The 12,858-nt window shown below is 41.2% G+C and overlaps 1 protein-coding gene across 4 annotated transcripts in view; it reads left to right on the top strand.

Annotated features, from left to right (window-relative positions):
- The first annotated feature begins 7,193 nt into the window (after positions 1 to 7,193).
- Positions 7,194 to 12,858, top strand: part of PLPPR5 (phospholipid phosphatase related 5) — a 115,492-nt gene continuing 109,827 nt past the window's right edge. For all 4 annotated transcript variants that reach the window (XM_009001766.4, XM_035252232.3, XM_078333074.1 and 1 more), the window contains exon 1: positions 7,194 to 7,519. In XM_009001766.4, coding sequence (XP_009000014.2) covers positions 7,283 to 7,519 — 237 coding nt within the window. In that variant the 5' untranslated portion in view covers positions 7,194 to 7,282. The remainder of the gene's footprint in view (positions 7,520 to 12,858) is intronic.

Genomic DNA, 12,858 nt, shown 5'->3' with positions numbered 1-12,858 from the left:
AAGAACAGCCTGGGCAATACAGTGAGATGTCCTCTCTAAAAAACAGTCAAAAAATTAGCCAGGAGTGGTGGTGCACACCTGTAGTCCCAGCTACTCAGGAGGCAGTGGTAGGAAAATGGCTTGGGTTCAGGAGGTCAAGGCTGCAGTAAGCCATGAGCACACCACTGCACTCCAGCCTGGATTACAGAGCAAGATTCTGTCCCAAAATAACCATAATTAATAATCATAGTAAGTGTTTATACCATACCACTGTGAAATTAAACAAAATCATTTTGAAAGAAAGTTGGGGGAAGTATTTGAAAAAGAAGCATATTACTGTGAATATTGTTTTGTTTACTTTTCTGAGTATCCATGTTATTGTATCAGTATTTCTAAAGACATTTCATTATTATATCAATCAACCATTATAACCAATGCTTGAATGTGTAATGATGCTTTTCATATTTAATTAAGGGATAAGTATAAAATATTTCCACTTGTTTTTTTTTTTTTGGCACTGATGACTTGCTTTAATACATCTTTAAGCTTATATAGATCTCCAATAAAGGTAGAAGAACGTGAATAGTAAAACCTTAATTAACTTCATAAAAGTCTCATAAAATTGGGTATCCTGGGAACTACAGTTAACAGAAACCCTCCTTTTCGTCAGAACTCTTAGTTAGTAATCATAACATGCTGAATATACTGCATTTATCTTTGATGATCTGACATGGGGGTCATATTTTAATGTTCAGTTCTTACTGTTCATTACTGTAGCAGTACAAGATGTAGAAAACTGATTTTTTTTAAGTGTTTATGGTGGGATAAACTTGATATTTTGTGAAACAGTTCCTGAAATATAAATATAAATAAATAAATATATATATATATTTTTAAACAACAAGACTTTATTTAGTGACTACTATACATCAGAAACGGGGTGGGGGTGCTATTTTACTCACATATTTTTGATTCTCACAACTGTCTCTACTTTACTGAAGAGGTGTAACAGTGTTAGTCTTGGTTTACTTCTCTTCCAAAATGTGGTATGCAGAACACTATTAAATCTTCTCCATTTAATTGAGGCTTCCAGTATGGCAGGGGGCCCAGTTATGAATAAAGCAGGTTTTCATTAATCAAGATTATAAACCTTGATTTGTTCATCTGCTCTTGAACCCAATTTTTAAAGATGAAAATTAGTAGTTGATTATAGTCCAAGTATTAGCATAAAGAATAATTTTGGGTGCCTGGTTTCTGCCATATTTTTATTTCAGTCATTTACCTAGAGCGGGACACTGAAGGACAACCAGGCAAAGGCTGATTAGCATTCACAGTGTGTAGCTTTGACAAAGAACCTGCAGCTGCCATCAGCTGCCCCATGTGTTCCATATCATTGCTAAAGAACCTTTGTTTCTCAAAGTATTACCAGGGTTTGTGATTTAGTTTAGGGTGTTCCTCATTTATCATAACACAAATAATGACTTTCAAGTGTCTTCAAGAAACACGAGGTTACAAAGAGACTTCTGTAGGATTTTATGCAGCCAAAGTTCCAAATGGATCAATGAAAGTTTTGCTGATCCAGCAGTGGCAGAATTACACCAGTGTGATGATGAATAACAGTCACAATAATGATCGATCACTGGCTCTCACGAATGGCCTGGGCTCTGTACAGCATTTCGGTGAAGTAGGCAACATTCTCCTCATTTTAGGATACTGCAGAAACTGAGAAACTGAAATGACCTGCTCAAGCCCCACAATCGTGATTCTATGGAGCAAAGATACAAACTCAGATTTGTTGAGTCCCAATCCTTGCATTTAACCATCTTATGTACTTTTCTTAGTAACTGATTAAAGTTATTCTCAGGGAATTTGAATATTTTTAAATGTCCTCTGATTTTATAGACTCATGGATTTATACTTAACAATGTGTATTTTTATGATTAAAACACATAGTAAACAATATTCACAGATATGGAAACAGACCAGGCAGTGATTAATCTGAGTTTTTGTGAGCTGGAACACAGTGATGGGAAGAAAACCCAGGACCTAGTTAGATTAGGCATTTTCTTTTCCTAATCACATATTTTCTAATGCAGATTTTCCCAATGCTTCACTATTTATGAAGCATTTTATAAATATAAACCTTTTGACACCTTTGCATATTTTTCATTCACCAGCAAACTGAGACTCAGAGAGACTAAATAATTGCCAGGTTTACACAGCAAACATTATCAGCATGTTCCGATTAACTTTTGCTAACTTAATAATTTAAAAGTGTTATGTTCTCAAAGAAGCATTCCCTTACATATTAGTTAAGTATTTCATTTCTTTCCCAGACTTAATATTTTATGTTATTTCAGCTCTATTCACCTGGTCCATTAATTTCATATCTGCACCTTTGGTGAAATACAACTAGAGTCTCTAATAAAATATGTGTTTGTTTGTGATAACTGTGTTAAAAGTGAAATTTAAAATAGTGGAAATGTAGAACAAAATAAGCTATAATATAGTCACAGAGTAAGGCACTTTAAAGACATCTCAGTGGTCCCAAGATAAGTACCACTTGTCCAGGTCAGAAGCATCTGGCCTTTGAGATTAACATCCTGTTACAACTGGATACTCAAAGTCAGAGACTCCAATTACTACCCTAGCTGTTTTTCTTCCTGTTTTCTTAAGAAAGCAGCTAAGTCCTAAATTAAGCACTGAAAATCATTTTGTGAGGATATAGTCTGAACAACATCAATAAGAAGAGCTCAAAGGTGTAATTCCAAATGTTCCTACCTTTTCAAACCTGCCTTTCAGAATTTTGTATCTTTGAATTTATGTGAATGTCTACACACATTTCTTGAGTTAACCAGATTCTACATCTTATTTGTCTTATTCCAGCTTCAGAGGTATTCCTCATATCAAGTAGTCTGGGAGTTAGTAGACAAGTGTATTTGTTCATTCTCCAGATTCAGTCCAATTATAAGCTGCTAGATATTGCCTCTTGCAGGCTTTTAAATAATTTTAGAATGAAATACAAGATACTCTTACTTACTCTGAAAGCACTTACCTGGCCTATTAAAAAAATCTTTTTCCAAATCTTCCACCAATCTATATATTAATATTTAAAGTTCCTCATTAGTTCAAACTCATCTAACTTTGTGCACCCTTGAATCTCCTTAACCATCTCTAGCTCAGATTTGGCATTATAAATATAGGTTATTGTTATGAATATTGAAAGGAGAAATCTATTCTTTTGGAGATGCTTCCCTAGTTTGTCTTATGTAAAAGCACCTCAATCCTTCATATTCCACCATCTCAGCTACAAATTTTTTCTCTGGTTTTGCATACGGAATGGGAACATCTTAGGAAAATGGCTGGGCTTATGTACTATTTACTCGAAACATATGGAAATCCACATTTAACATTCAGTATCTTTTTGGGGAATGTTCGGATATGTATACTATGTATATAAACCAATGAAGGTCAAATCCTTGGCCCTTAGAGGAAAATCTCAATCTAGCTCTCTCAACAATAAAAGATTTATTGCATAGAACCCAATTGATAATCATCTTGAGGAGCCAGGTACAGATGTTCTGTACTCTTCTAGCAGGCACTTTAGGTTTTCAAAGTTAAACAGGAAGAATACATTCACTTACCTAAATCATCCACAAATATTCAATGCTTGCTCATTCAAGGACTCTTCACTTTGTCCTTGTACTTCCTACCAAGGTAAAGGCCCCCTCCACCTTGACTTTTTGTACATCCATCTTCTGTCTGTGGAAAAATAGCTATAAACCATATGGACAAGGGCTATATATTCCCACGCCAGCCAAGCACCTTAGTAGAGCATATAGTATCGGGGTGGAGAGAGGACAGGTATTGGAATCGGTAAATATTCCTCCCAAGATTTGTCTTAATATTGACCATGGTTCATGTTTTCTGGTGGAGAAACAAGGTAGGAGTGGGAGTGGTTAAGTCATGCACATCTAAATATAATAGGAACGATGAGAAATTGGAAAATAAAAGTTATAAATGCCACATTCTTAATCTAGATTATTCATGTCAGTAGCAGGTGAGATAGGCACAGTTTGAGCGACAAGACAGTGTTTTGCTAAGACTGACAGCTATAATACATTTGAAAGCACAATGATGTGCCTAAGAATGAAATTAAGGATTCGGGCAGGATTATAAAGGATTTAACAGCACTAGTGCTGTTTATAATTTAGAAAGAGCCAGAAACTTAAAAGAAAACTGAGGCGGGATTCCAAGGGATTCTTTGCAGTTGGAAAGACACGTATTTGGAAAAGAATTAGCTTAAATGACTTAATAGAAAATAAAGTGAAGAAACACCTAAATAAGTGCCTACTTTGGACCAGGTAACTCACATATTTTCATTAATTGCCAAAATAAGCCCAAAGGTTAAAAAATACTTCATTTTGTACCCCGAGAAGCTCAGGCTTAAGAAGGTAAAGGAATTACCCCAAGGGCACATAACTCTTTCATCCACCCTGAACCACTTCTGTGAATATCTAGACCACTCACATATTCATGGGAGCTGAATTTAATACTGGTATCCTTATAACATGTGTTAAGATTCAATATTAACTTTGAATTTCAGCGCTGGATGGTTAGCTAACCATGAATCAGTCAACAACATTCTTTGACCATCTAAAACAGACAAATAATGGGGGATATTAGAATTCTAAAGGAATATAACACCTTATTCCTGAGATGAATAGCATTTGAAGGAGAAAACAGAATGTGCGCAAATCTGTAAAAAACATGTGCACATTTACAGAAATATGGGTTCATCCAGAATCATTCTGTAAGCAATTAAATGAGAAGAACGTGACTAGTGATGGTTGTGGAAATGCCCTGAGTTACTTAAGGTGGGTTAGACACCTTAAGATTTGTGTTTAGAAATTAAATTTTACAAAATGTGCCAAACAAAATGAACTTAGCATCGTTTAATCCTTACAGCCACCTTGTAAAGTAGATAGTAATGTTCTTCCTATTTTACTGGTGATGAAACTAAGTCAGAAAGAGTTGACGCATCATGCCCAGGTTTCCAGAGGTGGTAAGCGGCAGAGCGGGCATTTGCACCATGGCAATACCAGAGTCACTGCTCTTCTGCTGAACTTAGGCTTTCTGCTTCATGTAAGTGACCATGTAAGTGTGTGGGCCGTGTTTATCCAGATTCTGACTCCTTAACCCTTGACAAAGTTTCTACGTGAAAACATTTTCCCATTGTTCTTAGAGGGGTCAGGTCATTAATTTACTCAACACATTTTTCTTGAATAACCATAATGTGCAACACAGTGCAGTGCTCATGCTGGGGACACAGCGGTGAACAGGTCAGACAAGGACCCTGCTCTGTTGCATGGACTGTGCTGGGCACTTCATACACAATAACAATGCATTACAATGCATCTTCGTTGTGAAAAGAATGCGCACTTTCATTAGACTGAACAAGGGTTACCCTTAAAAATTAACATTATTCTTCCAAAATTTCTATTGAGTGAGACGGTTTGGGGGGATTCCTAAGAACCAGAGAACCAGTTTAATTGCCCTTACAGTCTTAGAATGATTTTCTGAATGAAGCCTTAAAACAAGTAGTTACATTTTCATAATATAAGCTGCTCATGTCCATTTTGGAACAGCTTACTCCCACTGCCCAAAATTGCACTTGTTACACACTTAGTGTTGTTTATCCCGCAGCTCTAAGTAATTCGGTGTGGAATGGTGTTTATAACAACGTGGAGGGTGAGGTAGGTATAAGACCCATCGCACATTAAAGAAACTACCAATCATTTGCCAAATTTCAACTGCTTTTTAACAGTTGTTGTCGTTTGTTTGTTTTCTGATGTTAAAGGCCCACCTCTGAAATTCATCAAGCTACACCCTTTTACAATGAGCCAACATTCTTGAAACCTTTTAAGGTGATCCCAGGTTTTAATAAGCAGGGAAGGGCTCTAAAAGTGTTTTCCTCCTCTTGCTTCTATACATGCTTCCTCACCTGCTCACTGGAGTAGAGGGGTGTCAGCCTGAGGCTCAGAGAAAGACCCCTTGTGAGTCTGCTGACTAAGCTTGCAGCAGGGACCCACATGGCATGACAGAACGGGCTCCTTGCATACATGCAGTTCCATAGTTAGTTACATGCCCACGCATAGGCGTGGATACCCATGGATGTATGCATTTTTGTATGCATGTGCTGTGAGCCAGCATTGGTCTCCCCCTCCTTTATCCCGACCCCTGAGGAAACCCTGCAGTTTCCTGGAATTCAGGGAATAAATAACGAGATGAGGCAAATAGTCCTTTTTCCTTCCCTGGTGGCTGGGACTGCTCAGAGCCGGGAATATGCAATGCCTTCCCTTACAAGCAGCTAATAAAGACAGACTGAAAAGATGAGCAAGAGAATGCATGGATCCAGAAAGGGGCCGCTGCACAAGAGATGATGCTTCGGGAGCTACTGGGCTGATTTCTTTCTTTCTTTTTTTTTAAATATACAAAGCCCTGGGAGGCTGCAGGGGAGGCAAAGAAACCCTGAATCTAAAATCCTGAGATTTTTCTAACAGCTCCTAGAAACCACCGCCAGGCTCCAGCCCCGGTCTGGGTCAAGGAATTCCAGGGATGCAGGCTGGACGCACCGGTTGAAACTCGAGGCGCCGCATCTGCACTTTGCGCCTTGGTGGGCTTTGCGCTGGGAAGACGCGTCCACGCACCATTTTCCCAGGCGTTGTGCGGGGAAACCGCTCAGCTGGTGCCTCGGCAGAGTTTCTGGAAGCTCCATCTCGACTGCCTCCCCTCCCCCCTTTTTGATTTTACCCCCCGCGAGGAGCTTCTCCAGCCCCACAGCGTCCGCGCTCTGAGGGGTACAGGTGCCGGCGTCCCGCCGGCTACCGCCGCGTCCGCCCACGCTGCCTCCTCCCGGCTGGCCTGGGGGCTTGACCCAGCGCCGCCGCTTCTCGAATGGTCTCGTGCAGGGGCGCAGCGGCCGCTGCCCGTCGCCCGGGACTCCCCGCCCTCCCTCGCGACCCCGCGCCGGGGCGGGCGGCGCTAGCGGCGGGCAGGGGGCGGGCAGGGGAGAGGGGGCTCGTCCGGGGGTAGCCGCCTCCTCCGCAGCCCGCCCGAGCCTCGAAGCCCGGACCTGCCTTCGCATCTTCCTCCAGCGGCTGCATCCCGCCTCCCGCGCCTCGTCCTCCCGCCGCCCCCGCCGCCGCGCCCCCGGTGGCAGCCTCGGCGGACACGGCAGGGGGCCCGCCGCGTCGGCCGTCTGCTCGGCTCGGCTCGGCCCGGCCCGGCCCGGGAGGCGTGCATGCCCCTGCGGCCCGCGGCGCTCACCAGCAGCATGCTCTATTTCCAGATGGTGATCATGGCAGGGACGGTGATGCTGGCGTACTACTTCGAGTACACGGACACGTTCACCGTGAACGTGCAGGGCTTCTTCTGCCACGACAGCGCCTACCGCAAGCCCTACCCGGGCCCGGAGGACAGCAGCGCCGTGCCCCCCGTGCTCCTCTACTCGCTGGCCGCCGGGGTCCCAGTGCTCGTGGTAAGCCCGGGGGCGCTCGCCCTCGCCCTCGCCGACTCCCTTCTCGCTCCCCTGGCCTTCGGGGTGGAGGCCCCGCGGAGGGTTGGGGCGCGGTAGGCTTTGCCTCCAAGTTCCTCCAAGTTACGGGCAGCCCCTTCCCCAGAGGACATTCTGGGGAACGTAACGGGTGGGTGCGAAGGACGCCCCCAGCGCTTCCCGCAGGCCACCCCCGCACACCCCCGCATCCTCCGCGTTGGTTGCAGCGTCGGGTGACGGGGCAGGGATGGAAGGGAAGAGGGGCTGTAGGTGCTGAGGGGTGGGCATCGGGGTTGCAAAGGAGGTGAGCTTTGGGAGTGGATCTTAAATCCATCCAGTCTGTGGCCTTGCCTCACTCAACTGCCTCCTCTCCGATTGCTCCTGGAAGAGCAGTGGCTGGCGGGCCAGCGAGGAGACGCGGGATCAGTTGCTGGCGTGTGGAAGGGACTCCCGCTTCCCGAGTCGGGACACGTATTTCTGTTTCACCACCTCCTTCCCCTTCAGATGAAAGTGCCAATGGGACTAAGCTGACCAGGGAAGAAATATCTGAAAAAGAATTTGAGAATTTCTAAATGAAGAGGCCTCAGCAGCAGTGCTTTGCTGAAAAGCAGGAGCTGTGCCTCAATTACCAGAGCACTTCAGATTTATTTAAAGGCTGCTCTGCTCCCTGGGCAGTTTAAGCCCTTTTCTCTTAGAACCTCACAGAGCATGTCTTTTGGATTTATTGAGTGTGTGTGTGTGTGTGTGCGTGTGTGTGTAATGAGAGAGAAAGAATGACTGTACAGATACACACACGTATATATACACACATCACATATATACATATGAAATTACCGGGATAAGTTACACATAATAACATTAATTTTATTATAATAATTTACATATGTGAATATTCTACAGATTTATTCTTAGGAGAATTGTTGGTGTTTCTTCAGAAAACCTGCTATGTTATGGTTCCTTTAATGTTGACAAAGTCTTGGGGGTTCCCTTCTTGTGATGTGCGCTGTCTGTCTCTCTCAGTAGATAACAAACCGGGAATTAGAAACTGAAGAGAAAAGGAAAAATGAAGTTTTATTTGCAGTAGCAAAATGTGTAAATTGCAAGAATGAATGTTAAGAATGTCTGCTGAATCCATTAGATTTGGATATTCATCTTCTTTTTTGAGTTTAGGAGCAATAACTTACTAATTTGCAAAATAATGAGAAGTTCCTAACACATAAAATAGAATTCAGTGAACAAATCAAGGAATTTCTTGATAACCTTAGAGAAACTTTTTCACATGTTCTGTGATAGTTGACTTCAAAACCTCTAGCATAATGGTTTGAAATGTGTTAGACCTTGCCCCAGATAATGTTTTGCTTTTTAAAATATATATTATAAGTGGCTAAAATTGGTCAATGGCCCCAAATCCAGCCTTCATGTTTATGTTCTCTTCTCTCTATTTTGCAAGCTGGCAGAGAAAAAAATGGTCGTTTTGTGGGGGGCACTTTTTACTTTCTGGAGATCTGGGTTTCCTGTACATTTTTTCCAGGAAACTGAATGACCCAGATATTTTTTCAAGGATGGTTTTAAAGAAAAAAAGGAAAAGCTTATTACTTTCAGTTCATTGGTTTGGTCATAGCTATAATCAATAATGTCTGTAATCCATCCTTTAATTACCATTTTATGTCTTATTTAAATGAGATAGCACTTTTCAGTCTTAACCAGCCAGTCATGGTGACAGGTGCTAGTTAGAGACAAGAACACACTGGCCCAAAGATTTGGCTGGTTCTCCACTTAGAGGATATATAGGATGGAGAAAAAGAATGAATCAGTCACTATTTAGTGCGTGCTCTATTCTGGGTGCCAAATAGTCATAGTTGCATATATTTCTTAGAGCAGCTCTACCAGGAGATATTATCTCCAATTAATATTTGAAGAAACTGAGGTTCAGATAATAAATTGGGAATATCTGGAAACATAAAAAGGGTAGGTATGACATTTGTATGCCTATAGGACTGATACCGAAGGCCATGCTACTTCCACTGCTTCCAAAGAGCTTGTTGTCTGAAAGAAGATGGAAACTGGCTGGTCAGGCAGGCGTTGAGACTGTAAGTGGATACATTTTTCTAAAGTCAGAATCCAACTTGATTTCCATGTTTTGACTTTTAGTTCTTTTAGGTACAAGAGAATGGATTTGGGAGCCAGTTTAGAATAGAAGGAAGTGGTGGGTTTCGGAGGATAGCTGTGCTTCCGGCCTTTGCTTTCCCTTCTGCTTCTGGGAATAGGGCACTCTGTCACCATGTGAGGGTCTGGGAGCAGTAAGGGCAGCTCTGCCTCTCCACTCCTCTCAAGAACACTGGGTTAGCATGCTCACTTGGCATCAAAATAATAATATTAATAATGGTGTTAACAGTACCCATCATTTGTTGAGTCATTACTTTCTTCTGTATACTCTAATAGACTTGCTACGTACCTTATATCCTTCTGATATTTGCATTTTCTCTGAAAGCAATAACTATTATTCTCATCTAATATTTGGGAACACAAAGGCTTAGAAAGATTGTTCAAAGACCAAGGCTAACAATGTTAGACCCAGAAGTCTCCCCCTACTCTATCATACTCTCGAGTGTGGTTTTCCTATAACAGGATGAAAACTCAATTTGCTCATGAAACATTCTTCTAAATAAATGCCTCAAAAGGTCTCTTTTACATTTTTTGTGCTGTAGTAATAAAGGCTCATATATAGATCTTTAACTTTCAAACTGATTTCAAGTTCTTGAGAGTAACTTTGAAAAGCAGTTCTCACTACCACAATCTATATATTTGATTCATACTTGTGAAATTCAATTATGTAAAAATTAAAAACAATATGTATTTTGAATTTTGTCACTTTTACATAGTGCTGACTTGGGGCGCAGGTTCGGAGCCTAATAAATTTGGATTCAAATCCAAAGTACAGTCTGATGCTTTGTTAAGAGTTGGGAACTCTACTTACTGTGTAATCTTGAACAATGTATTTAAGTTCCTTAAGCCTCAATTCCCTTAGTGACAAGGTTTTGAATATCAAATTATAGTTATAATATGCAAATATCATCTTTGGTCCACAGTTGATACTCTGTAAGAGTTCACTACATCATTAACATTATTATTATTAAGAAAATAGTAATTCAGTACATAGTTATTGAATTCCTGTGTTCCAAGCGTTATATCTGGCAAAGTAGAGGTTCTTAAGGCAACTTCAGCAGTAAACCATAGTAAGTGATCCTAAGGTGTTTACAGCATAATTTGCGGACTTAGATAAACATACCACAGATCATAATTATGACAGAACTTATACATGTGTATGTGTATATGCATATACATGCATCTGTATCTACCACAAAGACCTCTAGTGGTTCCGAAGAGGATGAGATCAGTTTTATTGGAAGACAGGGGGAAAGCTTCATGGAGAAGATGGTGGCATTTAAGGGGTGTCTTGAAGGAGAGGCTGAAACGGAATTTGAGTTAGGACATCACAGAAGCAGTTCCGTGAACAGCCCTGTGGAGGCAGCAAAGGGAGACTGTACTCTTGAAACAAGTTGGTTTGTTTTGTTTCTAAGAGTGGTGTGGGGAGAAACTGGGTATACACCTGAAGAGGAAGGCTGGGGTCACAAGACCTGGAATGCCATGCCAGGCTGAGAGATTTTCTCAATTTGGTAGGAATTTAGCAGAGACAAAGTCTGATGGGTGGTGTTTTAGGACATTTGTTAGGTAGTAGTGTATAGGACTCTAATGCTACCAAAATACATAATTTGAAACTCTTCATATTCAAGTTTATTTTCTATTGCCTAATATTATTTCAATTGTATTTTCAGAAAACACCTGTAATTTGGGCTTATTTACACAAATGATATAGTTTATAAACTCTTTGAAAATAGGTACTGTTCAGTTTGTTCTGTATAGCATTTGCCAGAGCACTGCATACTGCTTATACAGGTATAGATTTAGTTAGTGACCCTTAGTGTTCATTGACTGAAAGAACTGGTGATGACAATGGTTTCTGCTCCCCACATTTGGATATAGTGACCACTAGCAGCTATTGTTCCTTAGATCCCTGAGCAACATAGTGATTGAAAGGAGATGAAGTTAGATTGCTATCTTCATAAAGCTAAAATAAAGAAAACCAGCACCAGCCAAGGCAGCCCCTGACACTGAGCACAGCAGGTTTGAACGTTAAGGTACATCTCAGATTATTTATGTCTGCAACCCCAGGAAGCTCCCTCTGGACCCTGAGACTTAGATTTGAGAAATGTAGCTACTGCTGCTATCCCAAGGGTGCTGGCATCATTGCATGTGGTGAAGATAGGTGATAGAAGGTCATCTCATGCCCAGAGCTCCCCATTGGATCGATGTGCCTAAACTTTCCCATAGACCTCTTTTCTCCTAAACTCTGCCTTAGGTATCACTGCCCATCCCCATTCCTGGATCACTCTCCTGTGGTGTGGTACAGGAGAAAATGCACAGGCGTGGGTTACAGATGTGTCTGGATTCTTATCCTGGTTTCTCCCACTTACTAGCCATGTAACATCAGTCAAAATGTTCTCATTCATAAACTGGACATCAAAACACCCACCTCTTGGAGACTCAGTACATGTAAAGGTTAAGATCACAGACTTTGAAGCCTTCTTGGGTTTGAAGGCCAGATCTGCTACTTTCCAGCTGTGAGAATTTGAGCCAGCTACCTTCTCTATGCCTCTGTTTTCTCTATTGTAACATAGAGGTAATGAATACTGGCCTCACAGGATTACTGAGTATGAAATGGGTTAACACGTGTGAGTATCAGAGTAGTCCCCCGCTGTATATGTGTTAGCTCCTGTTAGGCTTTCCAAGGCTGTGTTGATTCAGGAAACCTCTTTAAAGCACCTAGCAAAATACTTATGTTTGTCAGTGGATTCCAAGGCCAGAAAGAAATTCAATGTGGATAGAAACCACTTAGTTTAGTCTACTGGCCATCACAAATTGGGTGTCTGAATAAGAAGAAAAGCAAAACCTACTCAGGATTCAGTTCTTAGAATAAAATTAATGATTCCTATCTTTGGTGACTCCTCTGTTTGTCCAAGTGGGCTAAAATTAGCTAAAATTTTTCATGCATTTCTTACACACCAGCCACTGTGTTAGGTGCATTTAATGCATTGCTTTGTTTAATACTCCCCAGGAGAGTACCTTCCTTAAACATAGGAGACTATCATTAAATATATTTTACAAATGAGAAATGGGAAGTTTAGTGAGATTACTGTATGTCAGAGTCGAATTATTTAAATTCATGAATATAATCAATTTTCACAATAAAATCATGAAAGAGA

This window comes from Callithrix jacchus, chromosome 7, assembly GCF_049354715.1.
Source record: "Callithrix jacchus isolate 240 chromosome 7, calJac240_pri, whole genome shotgun sequence".
In the NCBI taxonomy this organism is placed as follows: Eukaryota; Metazoa; Chordata; class Mammalia; order Primates; family Cebidae; genus Callithrix; species Callithrix jacchus.
Note: the sequence above shows the minus strand (reverse complement) of the source record. Positions and strands in the feature narration are given on the sequence as shown.